Source organism: Miscanthus floridulus, chromosome 2 (genome assembly GCF_019320115.1).
Source record: "Miscanthus floridulus cultivar M001 chromosome 2, ASM1932011v1, whole genome shotgun sequence".
Lineage (NCBI taxonomy): Eukaryota > Viridiplantae > Streptophyta > Magnoliopsida > Poales > Poaceae > Miscanthus > Miscanthus floridulus.
Window position 1 is genome coordinate 111,631,326 of NC_089581.1, and position 24,687 is coordinate 111,656,012.

Sequence of the window (24,687 nt, forward strand, 5' to 3'; positions counted from 1 at the left end):
GGAGCCCTGGCACTATTATATATATATTGTCATTTCTCATCTAGTCGTGTGTGTGCAATTGTGTGGGAACTCTATCTTGCTAACTATAGCTTGTCTTGCTAAGTTAGAACCATAGAAATAGATGAAAGGATCAAGATGCCCAAGAGGTGAGATAAATTGGGCTAATCTAAAATTCTCACGAAATTAAAACCTATCACTTAGCCCATTTCACCCCTTATGCCTAGTAATGTTTTGATCCTATGCACAAAGTTTTGCAACCTGTTACAATCCTACACTAGTATGATAATTTAAAGAATATAAAGATATCAAAGTAATTACACAAATATAAATATGTAATATAAAAAAAGGGAAAAGAACACAACGATGTTTTCTCAAGGTATCAAAGAGTCGACACTCCCCACTAGTCCTCATTGGAGCACCCGCGAAAGGGTATGGCTCCCCTTTGATCCGCGAAAGGACCAAGTGCTCTCTACGGGCTGGCACTTCGACGTAGTGAATCGCCTACAACCACTCACAACATGAGTTGGGCCACCCACAGGCTCCACCGAGTGATCACCAAACTCCCAATCATCACCAAGCCGTCTAAGTGATATCGATCACCAAGAGTAACAAGCCCAAACTCATTTAACCTAAGCAAGCCTAATGAAACTAGTTGATGCAGCTTGCTATTCCCTACTTTTTTTTCTCTAGTTGGACAAGGACTACCAACGAGTCAACCACGTGTTTGACGCAATCCAAGGGGAAAAGGGTAGTGAGAGAATCAAAAGAGGCAACGGAGGAGGGACGGAGGTCAGAGGTGATGGAAAGAGAGGAGGGGGCGCCTCCTTGACCTCCTGGCCGCGCAGAGACTAAGGGCCTGTTCGGCTGCTTTTGTTAGCCCTGTTGCTGACTGCAGCTAGTTTAGGGGCTGTTTGGATCCTTTAGTCTAACAATTAATTGTTTAGTCAAAGGCCCAACTAGTTGTTAATTCACTACTCTGCAAAACCCAGCTAACAGGGCTAATATGAAGGGCTAACAATTAGCTCAGGATTCAAACATGTATAGACTAACAACTAGTTGGCTAATTTTTAACTTAGTCCATCTAACTAGGGCCTAAGTTCTACATTGATTCTACAGTGATCAGTTCTACACTGATTATACAGTGGCGACAGCCATCAGCCATGGCAGCGGCTGCAAGATGACTGCCGAATCCTCCACAATACGTAGTAGTCCCCAAGACAACTGCCCAAGATGTTTTAAACACTGTTTATTAAACTACTTCAGCAGTATTTTTCAATGAACAAATAGTATTTTCCTCTCACAACAAATTAGCAAGCATCAGCATAAGCCAAATTTCAGCAAAACGAACAGGGCCCGAGCAAGAAGCCATCCACAACCACGCGTCAGCTCAGCCACTGACGCCCTTGCTGTAGCCCACACCCACTGCGGAGCAAGGGCCAGGAGTAGCAGACGGCATTATAGATGCCAGGACGCCTGGTGGAGGGCAGTGCGAAGCAGAGGGGTCGAGAATCTCAGCGACGATTTGCTTGCGCTAAGTTTATATGGCTTGACGGGGTGATAGACCCATGATGACCCAAATCGAACAGTCGATATTGCGAGCTTGCGGGATCTAACGATTAACAGGCTAATGGACTATGTTGCCTGATCCATTGCCCGCGGTTTCTCCTGCAGACTTTGTGTTATAGAGATAGAGATGGGCTCAATTTCCAGCATAGCACAAGCCCATCTTCATTCCAAAGCAAACCACCCAGTCCTACTCTAATCTATATACAATATCAGCAAAACTACATCTAATGTTTTCGTAATTCAGTCGACGCTAGGCATTTTCCCCTAGTGGCCTCCGTCTGCTAGACCCATTCCATCGTCCGCGCTTTTACCTCCACAGGACCTTGCAACCGACTCAAAAAGCTTCTCTATCTCAGGAGCACAGTGTGTAAAGGATCGAGTCCAGAAGCTGTAGCGTGGGTTCTGCAAAAACACACTCCTTTTTTATTCAAGTCACTTATGTTTATGAGTTTCGAATAGTCAAGGTAGCATACCTTTATCAGCTCAATGAAAGTAATGAGTAATCCCCAAGGATGAGGCCGGTTGACAATTAACCTTTCCAGAAGAACCCTTGTTATCTGCTCTTGGATAATTTCCTGTGTTTCAATTGATTACTTCGTCAAAAATTCAATTGAAAAGGAGCGTAGGGTCTGGGGACTTAAATACCTGTGTTGCCTCGGCAAACAAGTACAGAATGATGAAGGAAAAGTAGTGGGTATGGCTATTTGGATAGCGAAGCTGGTTAGCAATCGCATTGAGAATAAGGTAGCGACCTTCTGTGTCCATAGTCATTACAAGGTTTCTGAACATCTCAGTAGCTGTTTCGATTTGGAATATATCCATTTGACTTTGGTTAATTTGTGCTGGTGCTGATGCATTCACCTTGTTTTGCTGCAACTGTTGCACAGCCTGCATTTAAAAATTCTACCAGCTTATAGTCTTGAAATATGCTTAAGTGGCACTCAACTTGATGAAACAAAATACTCTGTCCGGAATGATAAGCTTATTTTGCACAGTTAAAGTAAAATTTTATAAACTTATACCAACAGATATTCAAATTACATATAAATTTTGGACAAAAAAACTTACTCCCTCCGTTTTAAATTGTAAGTCGTTTTGGCTTTTCTAGATACCTACCCCATCCATTCTAAATTGTAAGTCTATCTGGTTATTCTAGATACATAGCTTTTACTATGTGTCTAGAAAAGTCAGAACTTATAATTACTATGTATCTAGACATAGGATATATATACTTGCACAACAAAAGCCATGTATTTAGAAAAAACAAAATGCCTTATAATTTGGAACAACGAGAGCATATCGGTAGATTTGTACTCAAAGTGCCTCTCAGATATTGATTATTTAACAAATGACAATATATAATAAGAGAAATTAATGGTCAAATTTTATTCATGACTTTTTCCTGATCTTGATCGCAAAAAAAAGAGACTTTTTCCTGATCAAAATATGCTTATCATTTCAGGATGGAGGTAGTAGTACAATTTTGGCATGTCATAACACAAAATGTAGATGGACAGATTATTTTACTAAGTCAAAATAGAGAAAATTCAGGGAACCAAAAAAAATAACAGGAAGAAATTAACCATAACCGAGAATGACTGCTAAATTAACTACATTGCACTTGTGTTGGCCCAAATAGATCTTTCGGAACTACAGGGCAGCTTGGCCCTTGGCCGCTTAGATTGAAAGGAAATACAATGGCTTGTTTTTTACAATGACACTCCCTTGCCTTTTATAGGCAAAGGAGACTCCCACTTGCTACAACATATTCTAACCACTAAAGTGGATGCTGAGCATATTTCTAACACTAGGCTTGAAGCCAAGGAAAGTAAAAGTGCAGAAAAAGTAAGATATAAGTGCTTTAGCACTAGGCTTATCTATCAATTCTCCCCCTTAAGCCTTGTGCCGAGCACTGGAGGTAATCTGCTATAGCCCAATCCTCTCCCTCATCTCCTGGAACTTGGACTTCCCCAGCGACTTGGTTAGAATATCAGCCAGCTGATCAGCAGTGGCAATATGACTAGCCTTGATGCTCCCGTCCTCCAAGCAATCTCTGATGAAGTGGTACTTGATGCGGATGTGCTTGCTTCTCTCATGGAAGACAGGGTTCTTGGCCAGAGCTAGAGCAGACTTGTTGTCCACCTTCAGCTCAACCACATCCACTTTTCTGCCAAGGAGCTCTGCCAGCATCCTTGACAGCCAGAGTGCCTGAGTTGCTGCAGTGGTGGTGGCGATGTACTCCGCATTATAGCTTAAGAGAGCCACCACCTTCTGCTCGAAGGACTGCCAGCTGACCAAGCAATCATCGAGGAAGAACATTGTTCCGATTGTGCTCTTGCTGGTATCCACATCGCCGACGAGGTCACTGTCGCAGTAGCCGACAAACCGCGCCGTGTCGAGGGTGCCCGCCACGTAGCGCAGGATTCGCTTGACGGCCTGCAAATGCTCCATCGTCGGCCGCTCCATGAACCGGCTCATGTACCCAACGGCGAACGCAATGTCCGACCGGGTATGGACCAGGTAGCGCAAACTCCCGATCAACCGCCGGTAATGGGTTGGATCGACCTCCTCCGCCGTGCTCTCCCGACTCAGCTTGAGCTTCTCCTCCATCGGGGTGTGGGCTAGATTGCAGCCTGTCATGCCACCGAGCTCGAGGATGCGCTCGGCGTAGTGGGTTTGGCGGAGGGCAATCCCACTGGCGTCCTGGCGCACTTCGACGTCGAGGTAGAAGTAGAGAAGGCCGAGGTCGCTCATGTCGAACGTCTTCTTCATCTGCGCCTTGAACACCTCCACCTTCTGCTCTTCAGCGCCGGTGATGATGAGGTCGTCGACGTAGACGCCGACCAGTAGAACGTTGCGTCCGCTGCCCCGCCGGTACACCGCCACCTCATGCGCGTTCTGCTTGAAGCCCATCTTCTTAAGTGTGGCGTCGAGCTTCGCGTTCCAGGCGCGCGGTGCCTGGCGCAGGCGATAGAGTGCCTTGCGTAGGCAGTACACCTTCCCCTCTTCTCTGTCGACGGCGTAGCCAGGTGGCCGGCACACGTAGACCTCCTCCTTGAGGTCGCCGTTGAGGAAGGCGGACTTCACGTCCGTGTGGTGGACTTGCCACCCCTCTAGAGCCGCCAGCGCGAGGAGGACACGGTCTAACTCCATGCGCGCCACAGAGGCTAAGGCGTCGTCGTAGTCGATCCCCTCCAGCTGGACGAAGCCGCGTGCTACCAGCCGCGCCTTGTGCTTGATCACCGCGCCCAACTCATCCTTCTTGAGCTTCAACACCCACTTCAGGGTGATGGGGTGGTGGCTATCAGGCAGTGGCACCAGCTCCTAGGTGCGGTTCCGCTCGACGGACTTGAGCTCCTGCTCCATCGCCGCCCGCCACGTCAGATCACCCTACGCCTCAGCATAAGTGGTCAGCTCACCGACGTGCGTTAGATGTAGCTAAGCGAATAGCCTCTCGTGCTAGTCCGGTGGAGACTGCTAGCCGAGGATGTTTGCCACCGTGCGGTACCGGAGGAGCTCATCGTCGTAGTAGGCGTCCAGGCGATCTTCATCATCCTCCAGTGGCCCGACTACCCTGCGTGCGCTGGTGTCGCAGCGGCGAGGTAGAAGACGCGAGGGGGTTGGCTGGTGCGCCGAAGTGGTCGGCTGTGGTGCTGGAGGTCGAAGCTGCTGGTGATGGACTGCCGAGCACCGCCGATGGGCAACCGAGCTCCCCCTGATTTGGTGATGGCGAACGCGGCGGGGCTGATAAAGAGGTCGGCGCTGGTGATGAAGACCTAGAAGTCGACGAGGATGCACCTTGTGCTCCCTCAGCACCACCCACCCACGCGTACTCGACGGTGAAGTCACGGAGCGCGACAGCCGACCCGTCGTCCACCGCCTTGTCCCATGCCCAGACGCGTCCTTCATCGAACACGACGTCGCGCGCCACGCGCACGCACCGTGTCGCCGGGTCGAGCACGTGGTAGGCCTTAGGCCCCTCTACGTAGCCGATGAAGACCCCCGGCGAGCTGCGATCGTCGAGCTTGCCGACGTGGTTCAGCTCCTTGACGAAGGTGAGACAGCCGAAGATGCGCAGATAGCTGACCGCCGGCTTGCACCCGTGCCAGGCCTCATATGGCGTCTTGCCGTCGAGTGCACTGGTCGACGAGCGGTTAAGCAGGTGTACAACGGTCATTACGGCCTCGCCCCAGTAGATCGCCGGCATGCCGCGCTGCTTGAGGAGGGCGCGTGCCGCTGCCACCATCGTCTGATTGCGGCGCTCGACCACGTCGTGCTGCAGCGGTGAGTAGGGCGTGGAGTAGTGGCGCTGAATCCCCTCGTCGGCGTAGTACGCCGCCAACTCAGCCGCCGTGAACTCGCCACCGTTGTCCGTGCGGAGCACCCGGAGCTTGCGGCCACACTTGATGGCGTCTGCAGCTGTCGCCTTGGAATCGAGCAGCACGACCCACATGTAGCGGGTGGCGTCGTCAACGAGCAGTAGGAAGTAGCGCCGACCTCCAGAAGTGGCCGGTGACACCGGACCACAGAGGTCACCGTGCACCAGCTCGAGCTGCTCAGTGGCGCGGTAGGAGGCTTGACGTGAGAAGGGCCGGCGCTTCAGCTAGGTCACCACACAGGTGTCGTAGAGCTGCTCGACGTGGTCGACACAGGGCATACCGCGGACCATCTCCTCCTTGCCGAGCTGTTTTAGGGCCTCGAAGTGAAGATGCCCGAAACGCTTGTGCCAGCGCCACGCCTCATCATCCCGACGCGTGGCAAGGCAAAGGGGGTGCACCACCTGCACATGAAGCACGTAAAGGCGGTTGCTTCCCCGGTTCACCTTGGTGAGAAGGCGGCGGCTTCTATCCCAGATGCGCAGCATGCCGTCCTCGATCTCCACATGCGAGCCGTTTTCATCCAGCTGCCTGACGCTGATGATAGAGTTCCTCAAGGCCGGGATGTAGTACACGCCGGTGAAGAGGCGGTGCTCCCCCGTCTTGGCCTTGAAGATGATTGAGCCGACTCCCTTGATCTCGATGGCGGAGGCACCACCGAACTTGGCGGAGCCTTTCACGCCGGAGTCTAGGTCGAAGAAGAACTCGAGCCGACCAGTCATGTGCGTGGCACCGGTGTCGAGGTACCAACAGTTGATCTTGTCATCGTCGGCACCTTTGCCAAGGAAGGCGTGGGCGCGCGGTTCGTCGAGGTGGAGATGTGCGGAGCCGGCCGACGCGGAAAGGGGAAAGCTTGGACCTTTCACCCCCTCACCTGTTTCTTACTGCGTCTCGACGCACCCGTGCACCAGAAACAGAGCAGCAGCATCATCCCCTGCTTGCGCGACGTGAGCCTACCCACCACACGTGGAGGAAGGCGACAGTCCTTGGCCGAGTGGCCCGACCTGCCGCAGTTGTTGCAGGTGTCATCCCGGGTCACCTTGCGCTTGTCGGCGCCATCAGCGCCTGCCTAGCCCCGGGGCTCCTCCTTACCGCCGCGTGGTCGCCGGCGACGCTCCTTGGAGGAACCAGATGGTCCGAACCCTTCCTCCTCCATCTCGAAGGCGTGCCACTGCTCCATCGTGTACAGCAGCTTGCCTCCGACGGCGCCCGGCTCGGCGTGAGGCCCCTCCTCGCAGTCCTGCACCGCCTTGAGCCTCCTGGTCACGTCCTCGACGATGAGCTGCTCGAAGTCGAGGAGCGTCTCGATCGACATGATGATCTGCGTGTACTTCATCGGTATGCAACGGAGGAATTTCTCCACCACGCGCTCCTTCGTGAGGTTGGTGTCGCCGTTGCACGCCATCTGCTCCATCAAGTTGGTCAGGCGAAGGGCAAAGTCCTCGTCTTGCTCACCTGGCTGAAAGGCGAGGCCTTCCCACTCCCCTCGGAGGCGCTGCAACGTCGCCCGACGCACGCGATCTCCGCCGACGCGCACTGCAGCGATCGATTCCCACGCCAGCTTCGTCGTGGCCTTGTTGGCGATGGAAGCACCAAACTCGGTGGGGACGGCGGCGCATAGCGCCTCCAGCGCCCGCCGATCATCGTCGTAGTCGACGCCGCTGACGTGGACCGCCTCCCATAGCCGCCGTGCCTGAAGCTTGACCTTCATCAGCAGGCTCCACTTATGGTAGTTGGATTTGGTGAGCATCAGCCATGGAGTCCCTGCTCCGGTGTCGCGGTAGACGGTCTGCAGCACCGAGGAGCGCCCGCGGCGATCACGACGCCACTCTGGTGACGGCGACCGACGACGGCGCCCAGCCGGGCTGCATGATCCTCCTCCCACCGACTCTGGCTCCTCTCGCTCCATCTCGGCGCGGAGCGCTGCAGCGGCAGCTACCGCGGCCTGAGCTGCAGCCACTGCCTCTGCGGCAGCAAGGCGCGTCACGCGGTCGTCGACCCTGGCACCCGCTGCGCCACCACCAGGGTTGATCAATGCTCCTCCTCCGACGGTGGTGCGCGCTCTGGCGATCTGGCTCTCGGTGAACATGGCTCACTCACTAGAACCCTAGGCTCTTGATACCAATTATTGGCCCAAATAGATCTCAGATTCAGATTTGGGAACTACCAGAATGCAGCTTGGCCCTTGGCTACTTAGATTGAAAGGAAATGCAATTGCTTATTTTTTACAATGACAATCCCTTGCCCTTTATAGGCAAAGGGGACTCCCACTTGCTACAACATATTCTAACCACTAAAGTAGATGGTTGGATGCTGAGCATATTTCTAACACTAGGTCTAGAAGACAAGGGAAGTAAAAGTGCAGGAAAAGTAAGATACAAGTGCTTTAGCACTAGGCTTATCTATCAACTTGCACTTACTTGACAACAAATACAGAAAAATGGAAATATGCGCATAGTTTGTACCAAGAGTGACATGATAGATGATATGGTAAAGTTCAATTTGTTTGCTTGCTTGTAGGATAATAAATACTGGAGAAAAAGTAACTATTACCTACAACAAAATATATTAAAAAAGAAACATGATAAGCAAACAAAGGCTTTCATAGCTGACCTGCATGCCAACGTAAAGGACAAGTGAATTAACTAGAGGAACATTGTAACGAGTCCCAGCAATGTTTGCTTCATTTTGTGTTAACAACAACTTCTGCTTTAGATCAGTTAAAAAGAGGGAACCTTCTGGTCTCTGCACAGATGCAAATGAGAGAACATAATGTTATCTACTCCATTCTTTTAATTAGAAAAACAAACATTCTGATGAATGCTGATCAGTTTAGGGAAGGCTTCTAGCACTACCCACTAAAATTAGATAATTTTGAAGGTGTCTTTATCGGCCTTGCACCAGTGAGATAAAGAAGCATGATAATCACATATAAAACACAACGGTACAGATTGTTGCCATTCACCTTTAGGTATTCATCAATCTGAGTCTTCATTTGCTTTTCCTTCAAAGCACCATCCACATCAGTCATGATTCGAGGAACTATTGAAATTTCTGCTAGCAGATCAATCTATGTTACAAGAAAGAATTGAACTGATCAGACATCTATAAGCATATGATTAGAAGAATGGAAGCACAAAATCTTCACAAGTGGCAAATACCTTTAGGTTAGGAGTGGACGGATCTGGAAGTCTCATATTACGTGGGAAAGCACTAAGAATAACATTACGCATTTGAATGCAGCTTGGGGGAATCACATCACAGAAACTGAAGTGATAGTCACAAAGAAATTCAGGGAAGTCATGCAATAGCACAAGTAGCACCCTTAACATTCCTTTGTACAAAAGGAGAATCTGCAAAAGAACGAAGAAAATCAGCCTGCAGTAAATAATATTCAGACATGTATAACTTAAAATGCAGGAACAAAACTTACAGGTTGTCCCAATTCAGCATTTCTTAGGTATGGCTCCATGAATTTGAACAAATCAACGAGCAACCTCTGGAAAAATGGCCAGCCTTTTTGCAAATTGCACATCAATAACTTTGGCATGAAGCATCGGTGGCTCACCAATTCAAGCCAGGCAAAACTATATGGCAAATGTAATTAGTTAACAAGCAATAAAACAGTGTAGTGATGTATCATGCAACCATGTAATTTCTTCAAAAACTAATTGGCATTTCTTCAAGACCAGAGTGCAAAGAAATAGATGTTGAAGTGACATTACACATTTAAAAAAAATCTTACATTAGGCATTGGAAAATATTAGTGCCAATGAAACATGCAATATACAAACCTCCAAGCAGGAACTCTCAAGGGTTGCAGAATATGAAGTACATTTGCAAACATACTCAAAACCTGGCAAACATGTGTCAGATACCAGATAAGTAGTCCAAAAAGTTTTGGATATGTGAAACTGCTCCAACATGTGTTGCAATTACAAGATGTAACTAAAACTAAATCAGCATGTGTACCTGAAAATTAGCGCCATCATGGTGAAAGTCAGAAGAAGTAAGCTCACTTAACCAATTTATAAACAAACGGAAATATGGCCGAGGATTGAAAGAAAGTTTCTTTTCTTCAGCATCTTTCTGAATGATCCTAGCTGTCACAGAGAAAATCTGCACACAACAATTAAGGGAGCCTTTTAAGCAAATACCAAACATATATCCTCAGAGCATTCTGAATTCAGGTAACTACTGACCTTATGGAGAAGACTGCCTTTATTTTGTCCCAAATCCACTGACTGCAGAAAGAACACAAATTATTAAATATTAACAGGAAGTACCATTAGCAATAAAATTAAGTTTTCAAATTTACCCTTCCTCAGCGATTAAAAAAAACTTTTGCTGTAAAATCAACTATAAAACATGTTATGGGCAGTTATTTAGTGAATAAAATAACTCAAACAGAAATGAACATATTTCTACTCTAATGCAATATATTTGAAGAAGAAAGTTCAGCAACAGCACTGGTTAATGTTTTATGCTGACATAGGTTTATAGTCATTTAATCTATAAAGCAATTACAAGATGTAACTAAAACTAAAACAACCTAATCCAGGAAGGCAGTTAAGTACAGAGGAAGGGATGTCCTATGACACCACAACCAGACTTGAATAGTTCACAATCCATTTTCTTCAAACAAGTCAAGATTAAACATGAAATTTTGTGGATTCTTTCCAAAAGAAAAAGGAATTCACATGAGAACTTTTCCCATATATCCACACTTCAATAGTTCATATGAAATTTGAGTTCACATGTGACATTTTGACTGTTAAAAAAATATTTTTAGCAGTGGTCCATTTAACTGTTTTTTACAGTTCACACTAACAGTTCAACTGTTCAAAAAAGTATTAAGTTTAGCATGCTGCTAGCAAGGCCCGACAAATCAAACAGAATGTTCAAGCTGACTGCTGACTGGACCCTAATAGTGAACTCGACATATATGCAGATGAACTTGAATTGACCGTAACTGTGAGCTTCGTTTAAGCCTCCTAAAAGGAAATGAAAGGCCTTAGCCCTCAACAGGTTCCCCAGGACTCTCAGCAAAACACACACATAAATAGTAGTTGGGTGCTGCCAAATGGTTGCAGGTTTTTGCCGATTTTTCTTCATTATATAGACAGCCAAGAGCTACAAATAAAGGCTGAGAATTACCTCTATTTAATGCACAAATTAACTACTATAATCTGCCTACTAATCCCATTACTCTATGCTAAAATTTAGCTACTACTAAAGACCGTGCACCTAGACACATGATTATTTCCAACAGGAAATATTATGCACATGAAGTCTCATTTGCCTATAATCGAGCATAACCAATGCACAGAAACCTACACTCCAAAAGTTATGAGCACAAAAATAGAACAGAGTTGAATATACCTTGACAACTGAAGTCACAAGTTTTGAATATGAATCAATTGAAAAATAAGAAATCTGATGTTGCTGGGATGGCTGCGGAGATAGTCCACTAGGAGCAATAGCTTGCTCAGACACTATAGTGTGTGCGATAGCAAGTTCCTGGACAATTTTATAACATCAGAACTCAAGTATCATGTGGATCAGTAAAATATAGAACAAGAGTAAAAGAATTACCGTTAGACTAAAGAAAAAACGGTCAGTCAAATCATCTCCCTTCAGCAAGCCATTCTGTTGCAACTGCACAATGTGATGACTATATACTGAATCTGTGGTGGGATGGTCACATATTTGACACCATTCAGAAAACAAGACCGCAACCTGTGCACCAATGAATTAGCATATTAGCTCTCCAGTATAGTAAAAGAACTAGGTTCAGTGGAGAGTACTGTAGGGAGTATCCTAATTAAACCTGTGTCAGGCAACCAAAACTAGAATTATTACACCGAACAACAGAACATCAAAAAAGAATACATACACCAATATATTTATGGTATTTACCATCTTGATTACAAAATCGTAGCAGTAATAAACAATGAACTATTAAATTTTTTATGTACTTGAAAAATACCACAAAGGCTCACTAAACTACATTGCGGATTCAGTGTATTCTTGCAACACCTTTAATAAAAGCAAGACACTTATTGATGCAACATCATAAACAAAGTCTTGGGGAAAAAATAAATTTTGCCTCATTTTCAAAGAAAAGATGGTTGAATGTGTTTCATAAACCTTGTCCTGAAAATCAGCAGCATTAGCAAAAGCAATGCCATCAGCATTATCTTCTTCATTATTCATCGAAGGTTGACCAGATACAACCTATCACCATTCAGGAGCAATTTACCATAGTCAGAAAGGGCATACATTCTATGGACATCAGTAACCATTTATCAATATTCAGACCTTTTTATCCCTTGATTGAATAACCCTTTCATCCTTTGAAGCAGCGTAATTAGTACTGCTGTTCAAGGTACTCCTTGCAACTTCAACCAATTGCTGCAATGAATCAGGTGACCCAGGCCTGATTGCAAGCTGTAACACAGCAAACATTACCATTACTCGCAATCGCAAGCCAACTAGGAGACGAGGGAAACATAAAATATACACTCCAAATACCTTCGATAAGGCATCAACAACATTAAAAAGCTCAGAGACGCTACTGGATTCTTGGGTAACCAATGTCTTGATGAGTGATATAGCAAATTCTGTTGCCGTCTCTGAGGACAAGCAAATGCAGTCCACACTCAGTGATCAGAATATTAAAAAGTATGCAGTAGCATATACATTGCTTAATGAGTTTAGAGGTGAAAGCAGGAAGGATTGGGTATAATGTGTTTATGTATTGCAATGAGCCCTCGAATGGTACAAATAGAGTACAAGACTTGGGGGGCAAGACACCTCTCCGATACACATGGCAATACAGGATTACAATATCCCTAACTACCAAATATAACATCCTATAGGATCGAGATGGTTGACTAGAGAGGGGTGAATAGTCTTATCTAAAACTTGATCACGAAGGCTAGGCAAAATAAATGCGGACTTAAACTAAAGGTCTAGTCACGACTACACCCCTCTAACTAAGTTCACGGGCACCCTAACAAGAGACTAAACAAGAGAGCAAATAAAGTGCCAAGCTACTGAGAGCTCACCTAAACAAGTCTAGTATGCAAGGTCAATAAGCTAAGCAAGTAGAACTGAAGCAAGCACAAGGGCTCCTACACATACTAGTGAGCAAAAGAACACTAACTAGAAACTACACTAGCACAAGAACAACTAAACTTAGTGCTAAAGGTGTTGATGGTCTTGCGTGACACCACTTGGGAGTTAGCCTTGTGTGGAAATTGATGACAAAGGGGGAGAAGATGGACGCAAGATTAGAGAATAGAAGGGGATCAAATTTTTGGGAACCACACAAGTAGGGGTGGCAAGCTCATGAACCTTTGTTATAAGGGCCTAGCTAATGAGCATAGCACTGCCCATAACAGCTACTCATTATGCAAGGTGTTTTTGTTTTCATTCTTGAATTCTACATACAGAAGGAATAAGTTCTGTTTTGACTTACTGTTTCTTCCACCATCTATAAGCTTTGCCAAATGAGCATTATACTCCCCAAGATTAAGCAGATCATAACTAATAAGTCCAATAACTATCTCCAAGTTAAATTTCTTCTCTTCATCTGAATATATTACCTGTACAGGAAGTCCAATTAATAAACAAAAAATACATAAATAAATTGCAACAAATCTAAATAAACATGGCACCAGACAATTCTACTTTGCAGAACAAGAAAAGAGTGCTCTCGAAGTCACTAGACTTATAGAAACATGCCACTTGCTCCCAGATCCAAAGATGTCATGTGTGTTGCTATGATCATGTATGCAAGATTGCAACTATATCAGCCAGAAGAGAACGAGGGAAACTGAAAGTGTCTAGAAGGTGATTGTGGCTGGCACATGGATCATCTTAGTTATCCAGAGCAGTCTGTTGGATTCACAGTGCTGACGCCTAGGCATCCATAACTCACTATAAAACCGAAAAGGGCAAAGTGACTAGCTTGCACATTTAGGGACTTAGGGTTCTGCTAGTTAATATGTTCGATTCCTTAATGTTGGCTAAAAACAGCATTTTTAGGTCTAATTGCTGGATGTTGGCCTAGTATGTACTAGAACAACATTGTAGATCTAATCGTTGTTCTGTAGAACTCACCTTTTAGCTTCTGTGGCACCTCCAGCCACAGAAAATTCCAGATACTTAGCACCCTTTCACCCACCCCACTTTAATCTACGCTAACAGCTTCATCGATTACCCCACCTTTCTGTAGCATTAGCCCCAAATATCAAAGGGTATCTTGCTTGGGCACTACCTGACCCTCCAAACTAATGCCTCCCTCATGTCTAGCATCAATGAAGTGGAAACTAATGTCACAAGACAATGTCCTCAATATGCGACTGCCGAGGTCCCCCTCACCATCGACACATGACCGCCGCCACCTCCATCTCAGCTTCAAGATACAGTACAGGTCAGCTCCAAGATCCAGTTCAAGTTCCTCTCCTAGATCTGCTCTTACCTGAGGCCATTGTGTCAGTTCTATCGTACTTGTTTTCTTAGATTGGAGATGGTAGTAGTACGTTATCAAGATGAATTGGCCTGAATCGCACAAGAAAAATTGTTTCTATAAGAGGAACTGGAGCTGCAAAATTGTTTATCTTGGCTGAAATGTATCCCATTGCACATCTCAGTGTCTATTCATCTTTGTGTGTTCTTGGATCGAGTAGGATCTCCTGGCCTCTCAAGCCTGTTGGATTTTGGCGTAGAATCGATTCTGAATTTCTGATCATCTTCTGCCACAATGTTGCACATCTTAGCTGCGTCCACTGGGTTCTACTGGGTCCTCTACTGAAGCTATTTCCTGATTTATTTAAATAAATTATGGAGTTCCATGTACATGCGCAGTTTGTCAGGTGAATGTATGAGTTGGGTAATAACATCTTGATTGTCTTGTTTCTTTCCTAAGAACTTAGCTTGTATTCGTTATGCACATAGCTTATTTCTTGTCTGTCCATGCTCATGCTTCTAGACGTCGCTGTGTGCATAGCTTGTACTGTAATAACATCGGCTAGACAGATTAAGCATATTTCACATATGCTGGACGTTAAATGTAACAGTTATTTACATTTCATTACCTTTCCTGTATAAATCATGTTAGTCCTCGGATCACAGTTAATTGGCAAATGAATGTGCTTTCAACTGAAACTCAACTGACCGTGCTTTCTTTTGACAGTCAACACCACAACAACTCTGCTCTCACCGTCAGACAGCGAGGTCAGACCATGTCCCTCTATTTGATCTTGGTAATTGCATGTAGCATACCAATGAGCCTGCCTGTAGCAGCACTTACAGTTACTGGCAGTAAGAGACAAGTATAGGATAGGATGGCTATGCCTCAGCTGCAGCATATGATTTGTTGCTGCAGTCCATGTTTAATACTATTAGTTCCTGTTGATTTAATGTTACATTTGCTACAGTCCATGTTTAATACTTATAGTGTTTGTTTATGGAAAGGTACTTACAGTCTATTACTACAGAGTTCCATCTAAGTACGTTTTTGTTTTTGTATGTGTATCCTAAGCATCGAGCTATGCTGTTATGGTTATGTAGGAAAACTGGAGGTGGAGTCAACCAACACCCAAAAGGAGATGGCGGACTGTGCTAGGTCAACATTGTATCTGTAGTTAATTTACTTTGATGAACATGCTAGTTAGTAATTACATATATACTGTGATGACGCATGATCTGTCTCCTTAAGCAATTTGTTAGTTTGTCCTGTGCTCTCCTTGAGTTCGAGGCTTCAGGAGTAATAGAACATCATCATTGTTCAGAAGAAAACTGAAGAATGCCATGTTGAGACTAATGTTCAGAGCAAAGTACTGTGTGGAGTACTGAGTTTTTAGCTATTTATTTATTTATTTATGTATGTATGTAATAATGATGATGCAGAGCATGTAATTATATCATCAAATAACTGATGTTTTTATCTTTCTTACGATCTTTAGATTTTTGTTTTTTTCTTGATTTTGGCATGTCTTTAACTGATGTTTTTATCTCTTTTGGTTCACACATGTAAGATCTTCCCTGGAGTCAGATGCTCCCAAACAGCAGCAGGGAATAGGGTTGATCTCCCCTGCCGTGGAGGGGGGTCCGATGGTCCACAAAAATCCCCCTAGGAGCTGCTGCTCCCTGGGCGGATCTGCCCTCTCCTCCCAAACTAAGCCTTAGTGGAGTTAGAGTGGTTGTTTGTAAGGGTCTTTTAAGGGACCATCTCTTCTCTCTTCAATACAAGATATGCAGCTCTCCTGTGTGTTTCAGAGAAAAAAAGAGTCTCTCGCCACTAAATTCAAATACAATGCATAGAGAGAAAACTATCCTGATTTCTACAGCAGTAAATAGATCATCACAAGAAGAAAAGACAGTAGAATCAGATCTTACAAAAAAAACTAGAAGTGGCATTGATCAAATTTTACTTTAGAATAAAAGGAGATGACTAGTTGACTACTGTGGAGAAATATACCCAGCTTGTTAACTCTTTCATGACAAGTTTGCAAACATCACGCACTGCAACAAGGGTTGCTAGAAGCCATGTGACAAAAGTGCTCTTTGATGCATTTTCATACAAACTTCTGAAAACCTGGAACCAAAACACCAAAGGGAAAAAAAAACTCAAGGAAAGAGACAATAAATGGAACAGAACGTGTAACATAACTGATGACAAACCTTCTGTGCAACTGCTAAAGCGGCTTCATCCCGACTCACACATCTGCACAAGATATCAGGAACTTCGGCGATAACAGACTAAACACAACAACAGTCATAGATGCCACTTTGTCAAGAAAGGATTAATTTATGAGAAAATGTATCTAGCCTACCAATAGAAGAAATTAAAATATAAAAAAAAATGAAACCCCTAGTAAGAAATATTCAAATATGTAGCCAGCAGGCTGACCTGAATTTCCACATCTTTCCCATTGTTTACAATCAAGGTTTCAAGCTGAAAGATACAGAGAATGGGGAAACTGATCAACAATACCGTTGCCCAAAATGTGTACGATACATTAACACAGATGGCATCTAGAGCAGAAAAAAATAAAGCATACTTAACAAGGTCTAATAGTATTGTGATTTGCAGTTGAAGATCATTTGCATATGCCAAAGAAGAAACGACACTAAAATCCACATGCAAGGTTTCGAACTATAGCAGATAACATGGACAAACGTTACAGGAAGTTACTCCATTTTTATGTTAGTTTTGTACCTGACATAGTCATACTGGCATAGATCATGCTGTTCCTCTATGATACTACTGGATCCAATACAGTTATTTCCCAATGTACAAAATAATATTACCTTCTGCCAAACATGTTGATATCTGTCCAATGCATCACCAGTATTCAGCAATTCTGGAAAAGCAGATCCTAGATGATTGATAGCAACTGTGGGTGAAGGTGGTATTGCAGAACCTACATCCTGGGAGCACAGTTGTGCAAAGTTTAATCAAGAGTACCCTTTAATCAAACACTCTTCAGTTTACTTCATGTGAACACAAGACTATAAGTTACTAACTTTAGTTGCAGTTGCTAGTTCACCCACTAGAAGGTCACCAGAGGCCATAGGAGGAAAAATCGATGCAACATTTGTGATTCCACAAGCTTGGCCAGAACTGTCAGTCGTACTAATTTGAGCAGAAACACTGTCATGGAAAAATATAATACATCCAAACAAGGTGCTTCAATCAATGTACAAGTAAGACAAAAGAGGGAGTCCTCATCCTTACCTTAAAAGTTGTGTAGCACCAGGATCTATCTTGTCAGGTATTAGTTCTGTTGAATGATTTGCAGATGTGAATGCAGCAAATTGGAGAGTTGAGAAACTACTGGAGGCTGGTGGTGCTAAAATTGGTCCATGAACTGAAGCAGTACTGGATTCGGTTGAGGCAATGGCCACTGTTGTAGCAGAAGTTGTTGCACCAGCATTTTGACTACTCTGGCTATGCCACACAGTGATGAAGTCCTGAAATTGACATCAAAATAAGATGCAGGTGTTTGAAATGAAAATTGACTGAAAATGAATAAATTCATGATGCTATTTCACCTCGTATACTCGTCCTTGGACAACAGACAAATTACCAGAAGGCTTAGGATGGAGTACATCAGGGACACGTGTAAGACCTTGAGTGTAAGGAGAAACATCATAATAAGCTGAGCCTTGTAGTTCCTTTTGTCTCCTGAGTTGTGCAAAAGGTTGCTTTATGTCTCCATCAATCATCTCAACAGCCTGCAATAATACCATTGGCACTGTGATTCTGCAAATCTCATAGTTTGCCTTATGCCATTTATTGCCATCATAGAATATAATATATGTAACAAATTACCAAATAAATAGAACTTATAAAAGTTAAAAAAAAAGAATATGCACATTGAACTTCCTCACATACTATCACTACTACTCCCTGCTTGCTCGGTTGGCTGGGCTGGGCTGGCCAGGTCGTGGCTCCCTATTGTGGTTGAGCCTGACTAGGCTGCCTGCCACTGTTGACCGGGCAGCACAATTTTTAGTCAGGTCTTAAGACCAATTGACAAAAAGTTCAGTAACTCTGATCCATTGCTCTGAGGATCATATGAGGGATGCTTCTGATATATTGTCATGTGCCTTAAAAGATTTTCCTTGTACTTATCTTGGCCTTCCTCTCACAATTCACAAGCCGACCAAAAATGACCTCCTCCCATTGATTGACAAGGTGGCTGATTACCTCCCTGGTTGGAAGGCTTCCTTAATGAACAGATCTGGTCGGTTGATCATGGTGAGAGTGGTTTTAACTGCAGTCCCCATCTACCTCATGATCGAAATGGACTTGCCTAAGTGGGTTATCAGGGCAATTGATAAGCAGCGCAGAGGCTTCCTTTGGAAAGGCCAAGAGCAAGCAAATGGTGGGAACTGTCTAGTTGCTTGGGAAAACGTGTTGCGCCCTCTGCAGTATGGTGGTCTTGGAATTCACAACTTAGAAACTCTTGGTTGGGCGCTGCGCATCCGCTGGCTTTGGGCACAAAAAAACTGATGCATCTCGATCTTGGGCAGGATCGCCAATCCAGGTGCCACAAAATGCTTTAGCCCTTTTCAATGTTGCTGTTGAAACTTCAATTGGTAATGGTGAGTCAACTAAATTCTGGTCAGATAGATGGGCAAGGCAGGACAATCTCTGAACTCGCACCCAATCTATTCAGCTTGATCTCCAAAAGAGTTGTAAAGCAACGCAAGGTGGCCCAGGCCCTGGACAATAGGCGTTGGGTGGCAGATATTAGAGGGCTTTGACTGTACAAGTGCTAAGAGAGTATCTGCTTATTTGGGGATTGGTTGATGACCTGGTTTTACAGCCAACAGTTCCTGATCAGCATAAATGGAAGCTAAGTATTTCTGGAACATACAGCAGCAGGTCTGCATACAATGCCTTTTTCTTTGGAAGCATCAGGTCTGCGCCTTGGAAGCGTATTTGGAGAAGCTGGGCACCCTTGTGGTGTACTTTTTTTTTTGTTGGCCATTAACAACCAGTGTTGGACAGCTGATCGCCTTGCCAAGCGTGGGCTTCCTCACCCGCCAGCATGCCCGCTTTGTGATCAGGCTGAGGAAAATATTCAACACACCCTCATCTCATGCGTGTTCGCCCGACAGATTTGGACCATGATTTTTCAAAAGCTGGACCTTCTGTCTTTTGCTCCTCAAGGATCCAATATTCGCTTCTCTGGTTGGTGGTGTGGCACCATCAAAGGCGTTCCAAGAGGATCGCGCAAAGGCCTCAATAGTCTGATCATCTTAGTTGCTTGTGAATTATGGAAGCACCGAAATGCTTGTGTTTTTGAAGGTGCTACACCTAGCACAGAGGTGCTGCTTCAATCTGTGGCCAATGAGAGTAATTTATGGTGCATAGTGGGAGCTTCGGCTTTAAATGAGTTCCTTGCTAGGTCGTTGGTCTTGGATCCCTAGGTCCTTGGTCATTTTGTGGTAGCTGGTCATGTTTTTTCTAGTTTATTTTCTAAGTAGTATGTTGTTTTGAATAAACCCCGTGGGGGTGCCTGGGAGGGGGTTTCTTACTTCCCTCCCTTTTGTATCTTTTTTCTTCTTAATGAAATGACACGCAGCTCTCTTGCGTAGTTCGAGAGAATATGCACATTGCCAAAAGGCACAAAAAATGTCAAAGAGGTACCTTGCGTGTTGCCACAGTCTCTGTTAGAGCACATCCAAGATCCAGATTATCATTAACAAGGATGTGACTAATTTGTTCAGTGGTTTCACTATTGCTAATCAGGTTCTGAACAAGACTTCGAAGATTAGATAACAAAGCAACACGAAGAGGCTCCTGCAACAGAAACAAAAGAATTGAATGTAATCCTTTGTAGATGATATCCAACCAGAACATACTAATCAAGTTGAAAATAAAACTAAAAGAGTTGAACTTAAGCATGGCTTGGATGTCCTATTATTCTAAAAAGATATGTCACCAAATCAAATAAGAATTAAGAATAAATACCTTGGAAGTAACATGGGCTAAACTTCCTGCTAATGTGCCAACCATCAAATGTGCAGAGCGAGAAATGGTCCCATCATCAGATTCCATTGCATAATCCTACAGGAAAGTAAATGCAGTCTGTTACAAATAAATCCACCAGTAATACAAATATCTATGCCGATTGCCGATCGACAATTACTGAAACATTACAATATGTTTACCTTTAGAATAAGTTCCTTAGTGGTTCGGCTAGCTATTGTAACACTTCTTTGAATAACAGGACCTATAATCTCCTTAATAGCCTTATCTAATGCCACGTCCATGATTCTATGAAGATCAAGAGTGTTGTCAGATGATTAAAAGAAACTATAGTGAGGTAAGCTTATATAGAGAAACATACTTGCTATACTGCAATTGTGGGCCAAGTGAGTTAAGCTTTTCATTGATTCTAAAATATATATCAGCACGTGGAATTGCTGCCATAAGCTGTAAAGAATCCATTAACGAATAAGTACAGAAATATTGAAATTAAAGAAAGGGAGAAGGGCATGGGGCATAGAAAAGCAACGAGTCTCAACCTGACTCAAAGAAAATGGGGACGGTGATGGTGTTTGAGGTGGTGCAACCTGGGTCAGGCTGTGAGAGCTAACTTGTTCAGGCATGATTAAAGCAACCTTATCATCTTCAAGCATACTGTTTGGGGGTAGGCGAATAGGTGCTGCATACTGCACAACAGAAGTACTCTAGGTGAATTGAAATATTAGAAAATGCAAAAAGCTGAAATCTTCGCTGACTATGAGAGAAGTGAACCGACCTGACTAAGCATATTTGGAAGGCTTGTAGCACGTGAAGTGCTATTAATCTCAGATTGTAGTTCTACATGGTTCAGTGAAGGAACGATACCGGAAGAGACCTCCGCTGCTGCAGGTGTTTGAGATGCAATAACATCTTTATTTGAAAAATCTGGATTTCCGACAACCTGCCGAATCTGATCTTTAAGAAGAGAAGATGGTTTTACATCTTTCATGTCCACACTAAGATTCTTAAACAAGACCTATGACACCAAATAATCACAATTAGATATCATTCTTTTAAGCAGAACATATCCCTTATTACCACAACTTTGAATATGCACAAACCTCAATGTCAAACTTGAGGTTCATTTTGAGATTAGGTAGATTGTATATCTCAACAAGAAGACTAAGAATACCCATCGTCCAGGGATTTGGAGGACGATATGCTATACTTGATTGGCAAGGTTCAAGAATCTGAAAAAACAACAGTATCACAATGAAAAGCACAATAATGGCTATGTTTCTTTTTTCTTGGGAAAAAAATAAGATAAGATAAAGATAAAGAGCAGCACCTTTGAAGTAAACGGAATGACCGCAATCATCAACCCCCTTTCATAAGCCTGAAAAGGGGAAATCAAAATTGAATGTCAGGTCAGGAAGAAGCATTATGGCTAAAGCATCATCTGCTTGAACTGCTTGATAAGCATCATTGACCACTACTTAATTCAGCATTCAATCCAGATTCCAAAAGCGAAAGGCAGCAAGAGATGCACAGAATTAACAAAGTTTAGAAGTTAGAAGACTGGATGAAGCAACTAACAGCAAAACATACAGGTTACGAAAACAAGCATGACACAGAATTATAGAATGAACAAAGAAAAGAAACTGATTTAAATACAAGTACTTACCTTAACTATTAAGATTTTTGGGTCAATTTCCTTTGCTCGTAATGTTTGATTCCTACCTATAGTGCATTTTCCAAGCCAGCTACCAAGATTTTTTAGCAACGAACGCTCTTCAGAACTAGATTTGATAAGATCCGACCGTAACAAGACCTATTGGAAAAAAAAAGTCTCAAGCAGAGCATGACCAAAAAAATAAAAAGACAAATCTGAGTGAACATGACCTTGCAGTTCTCGTATGTAGCTTTCATTATTTCCTTATTCAATGATTTTGAGTTAACCTTGTCGAAGAATTTCAAATACAAGTCATGGAAATTCGGTTCAATGCTTGCCCTGCGAAGACGTGCACAATCCTAAAATTGAACATGTTTTGTTGCATTGAAATAAAAGAAAGTACAATTGTATCATCAATGTCTACCTTTTCATGACCATGTATTGTGCAAACCAAGGATAATAATGCTCCTGTAAAACCTCATTAAACTCTTTTGCCTTAGCCTCCATATTAGAAATGGAAATATTATTGATCATGAAGAAAATTTTGTCTTGAACTTCAGGTGGAGGGGCCTAGGTGGCAACAGAAAAGTTAATCTATAATAAAACTTATGCACTATCTTACAGAATAAGGATCCAAATAAAATAATAAAAACTATACTCAATGCCCTCAAAACTTGATCTATTGTGTCCTCTAAAAAAAGGGCGTACCCAGTGCAAAGAGCTCCCGCTCTGTGCAGGGTCTGGGGAAGGGTGTCAGCGGCAAGCCTTACCCTCGCCTGTGCAATGCGAGAAGACCGCGACTCGAACCCGGGACCTTCCGGTCACAGGCGGTAAGACTCTACCGCTTGCACCAGGCTCCTCTAGGTCTTCAAATTATATTCTAGTCTTTAGGGTTCCCACACAAGTTTACAAAGACTTCTGGTGTTAATTCGCCCTAAAAACTAAACAAACCTCAATTGGTGTATCTCTTCGTTCAGCTGCAGCAACAAGAGTCTCGATATTTAAAGCAGATCCAAATCCTGTAGTGTAGGAAGGTTGTCGAAGAATGCCTGCAAAACAATGGGACATATCACAAATCTAGCCATGCCATATATTAAGAGCAGAAATAACTACAGTTAGCTACCTCCTTCCTGGTTAATATTTACTCTATGTGAGCGTGAAAATAACCTGATGGAGCTGAACTTCTAGATCGTACAAAACCAGAAGATTGTGAAAGAGATGATACGCTGCTAGAATGATGGGGTGAAGATTGAGACGACAGTGATACAGCAGCCTGCACATGTTCAGATTTTGCAACAATTAATGAAAACATAATGTTAAACTGAATATTCAAGAGATGCAAAAGTATAGAATACAGATTTCTACGTTTGTCAAGCATCACACGACATGGAAATGTAACATCATACAATACCTTTGAATTGACACCCAAATCACTAGTTGAAGTGAGAGGAGGTTGACCACTAGCCATGATGGTTTTTGTTTGACTGGTATTAATAGAGCCTTTGGACCTCTCCCCGAGAAATCCCTGATTCCTCTGTTGCAATGCAAAGGAAGAAATTGTCCTATCTAGTTGTGTTGGAGTTGAATTTATGAACTGCCATGATGCTTCAGAAGACTACATACACGAAGCATTTGTTTCAGAAAAAAGGAATAGGTGATGATGTGCATGAATAACCTTCTTAGAAAAGTGGCAAAAAAAAACATGTACAAACAAGCTTCAGTTATTACAACCAGTTGAATGTTTCCTTCTTGACCTAATGGATGTGAGTGTACCTCTATGTTTTCAATAGACTGTGAACCAGAAACTCGCTGATCCACAGGAAGCATGGGGCTCAAATTGGGCTCATTTTGACTCAACGATATCTTGGCAAGTGCTTGCTCGACAGCAGAAACTAACTCAGCATGTGTCCCACGAAGATGTGAAATCTGCAGTATATGATTGCAATATTGTGGCCACTCAATTACTCGATCCATAAACTGCTCCAACGCTGTTGTACCAAACATAAACATCTGCAACCATCATGCAATCAGATGTAGAGTTTTCATAAATAAGTAAGTAATGGGGGAGAGTAGATACAACTGAAAGAAAACAACCATAAACAAACCTTCGAATCAATGGATTTACGCAGGGCATCAAGAACACCCCGTAGAGCAATTCCAAGTGCCAGGTGGGCCACAAGTTGATGTTTAATGACAGAGCCTATATCCAAACAGAAGAACAGAATCAGCTTCCTTAAGCAGATAATGACTTCAGCGCGATACTCACAGACATGGTAAACACAAATACATAGCAAAACAGAATCAAAGAACATGATAGCCTGGTCATTTGGACAATGCTGCCAAGTATCATCCAACTTAGACAACCCAGATACAAGCAAAGCATGCGTGTGGGATACAAATATTTCTTCCACAAGATCAAAATGAGTATTGAAAAGAAACCAGAGTAAAAGGGTGTACCCAGTGCAGAGAGCTCCCACTCTGTGCGGGGTCTGGGGAAGGGTGTCAGTGGCAAGCCTTACCCTCGCGGCCTCGCCTGTGCAATGCGAGGAGACCGCGACTCGAACCCGGGACCTTCCGGT

General features: G+C 43.8%; 1 protein-coding gene across 2 annotated transcripts in view; it reads right to left on the reverse strand.

The window, feature by feature from the left end:
- Positions 1–1,231: 1,231 nt before the first annotated feature.
- The window catches only part of LOC136527830 (uncharacterized), a 28,537-nt gene continuing 5,081 nt past the window's right edge, over positions 1,232–24,687 (reverse strand). The window contains exons 13-51 of one of the 2 annotated variants that reach the window (XM_066520684.1): positions 24,214–24,308; positions 23,882–24,118; positions 23,520–23,723; positions 23,276–23,381; positions 23,060–23,157; positions 22,533–22,678; positions 22,339–22,447; positions 22,121–22,267; positions 21,785–21,832; positions 21,558–21,686; positions 21,233–21,472; positions 20,997–21,143; positions 20,819–20,904; positions 20,640–20,745; positions 20,440–20,535; positions 20,116–20,268; positions 18,009–18,191; positions 17,692–17,927; positions 17,481–17,589; positions 17,265–17,384; positions 16,864–16,908; positions 16,635–16,712; positions 16,432–16,548; positions 13,426–13,552; positions 12,477–12,577; positions 12,264–12,392; positions 12,093–12,179; positions 11,538–11,681; positions 11,325–11,462; positions 10,145–10,186; positions 9,915–10,061; positions 9,737–9,798; positions 9,376–9,529; positions 9,104–9,295; positions 8,908–9,012; positions 8,556–8,687; positions 2,212–2,454; positions 2,040–2,141; positions 1,232–1,968 (exon numbers count right to left, since the gene is read on the reverse strand). In XM_066520684.1, coding sequence (XP_066376781.1) covers positions 1,831–1,968; positions 2,040–2,141; positions 2,212–2,454; positions 8,556–8,687; positions 8,908–9,012; positions 9,104–9,295; positions 9,376–9,529; positions 9,737–9,798; positions 9,915–10,061; positions 10,145–10,186; positions 11,325–11,462; positions 11,538–11,681; positions 12,093–12,179; positions 12,264–12,392; positions 12,477–12,577; positions 13,426–13,552; positions 16,432–16,548; positions 16,635–16,712; positions 16,864–16,908; positions 17,265–17,384; positions 17,481–17,589; positions 17,692–17,927; positions 18,009–18,191; positions 20,116–20,268; positions 20,440–20,535; positions 20,640–20,745; positions 20,819–20,904; positions 20,997–21,143; positions 21,233–21,472; positions 21,558–21,686; positions 21,785–21,832; positions 22,121–22,267; positions 22,339–22,447; positions 22,533–22,678; positions 23,060–23,157; positions 23,276–23,381; positions 23,520–23,723; positions 23,882–24,118; positions 24,214–24,308 — 5,078 coding nt within the window. In that variant the 3' untranslated portion in view covers positions 1,232–1,830. Of the gene's footprint in view, positions 1,969–2,039; positions 2,142–2,211; positions 2,455–8,555; positions 8,688–8,907; positions 9,013–9,103; positions 9,296–9,375; positions 9,530–9,736; positions 9,799–9,914; positions 10,062–10,144; positions 10,187–11,324; positions 11,463–11,537; positions 11,682–12,092; positions 12,180–12,263; positions 12,393–12,476; positions 12,578–13,425; positions 13,553–16,431; positions 16,549–16,634; positions 16,713–16,863; positions 16,909–17,264; positions 17,385–17,480; positions 17,608–17,691; positions 17,928–18,008; positions 18,192–20,115; positions 20,269–20,439; positions 20,536–20,639; positions 20,746–20,818; positions 20,905–20,996; positions 21,144–21,232; positions 21,473–21,557; positions 21,687–21,784; positions 21,833–22,120; positions 22,268–22,338; positions 22,448–22,532; positions 22,679–23,059; positions 23,158–23,275; positions 23,382–23,519; positions 23,724–23,881; positions 24,119–24,213; positions 24,309–24,687 lie in introns of both variants that reach the window. The other variant, XM_066520676.1, reaches the window with a different exon arrangement.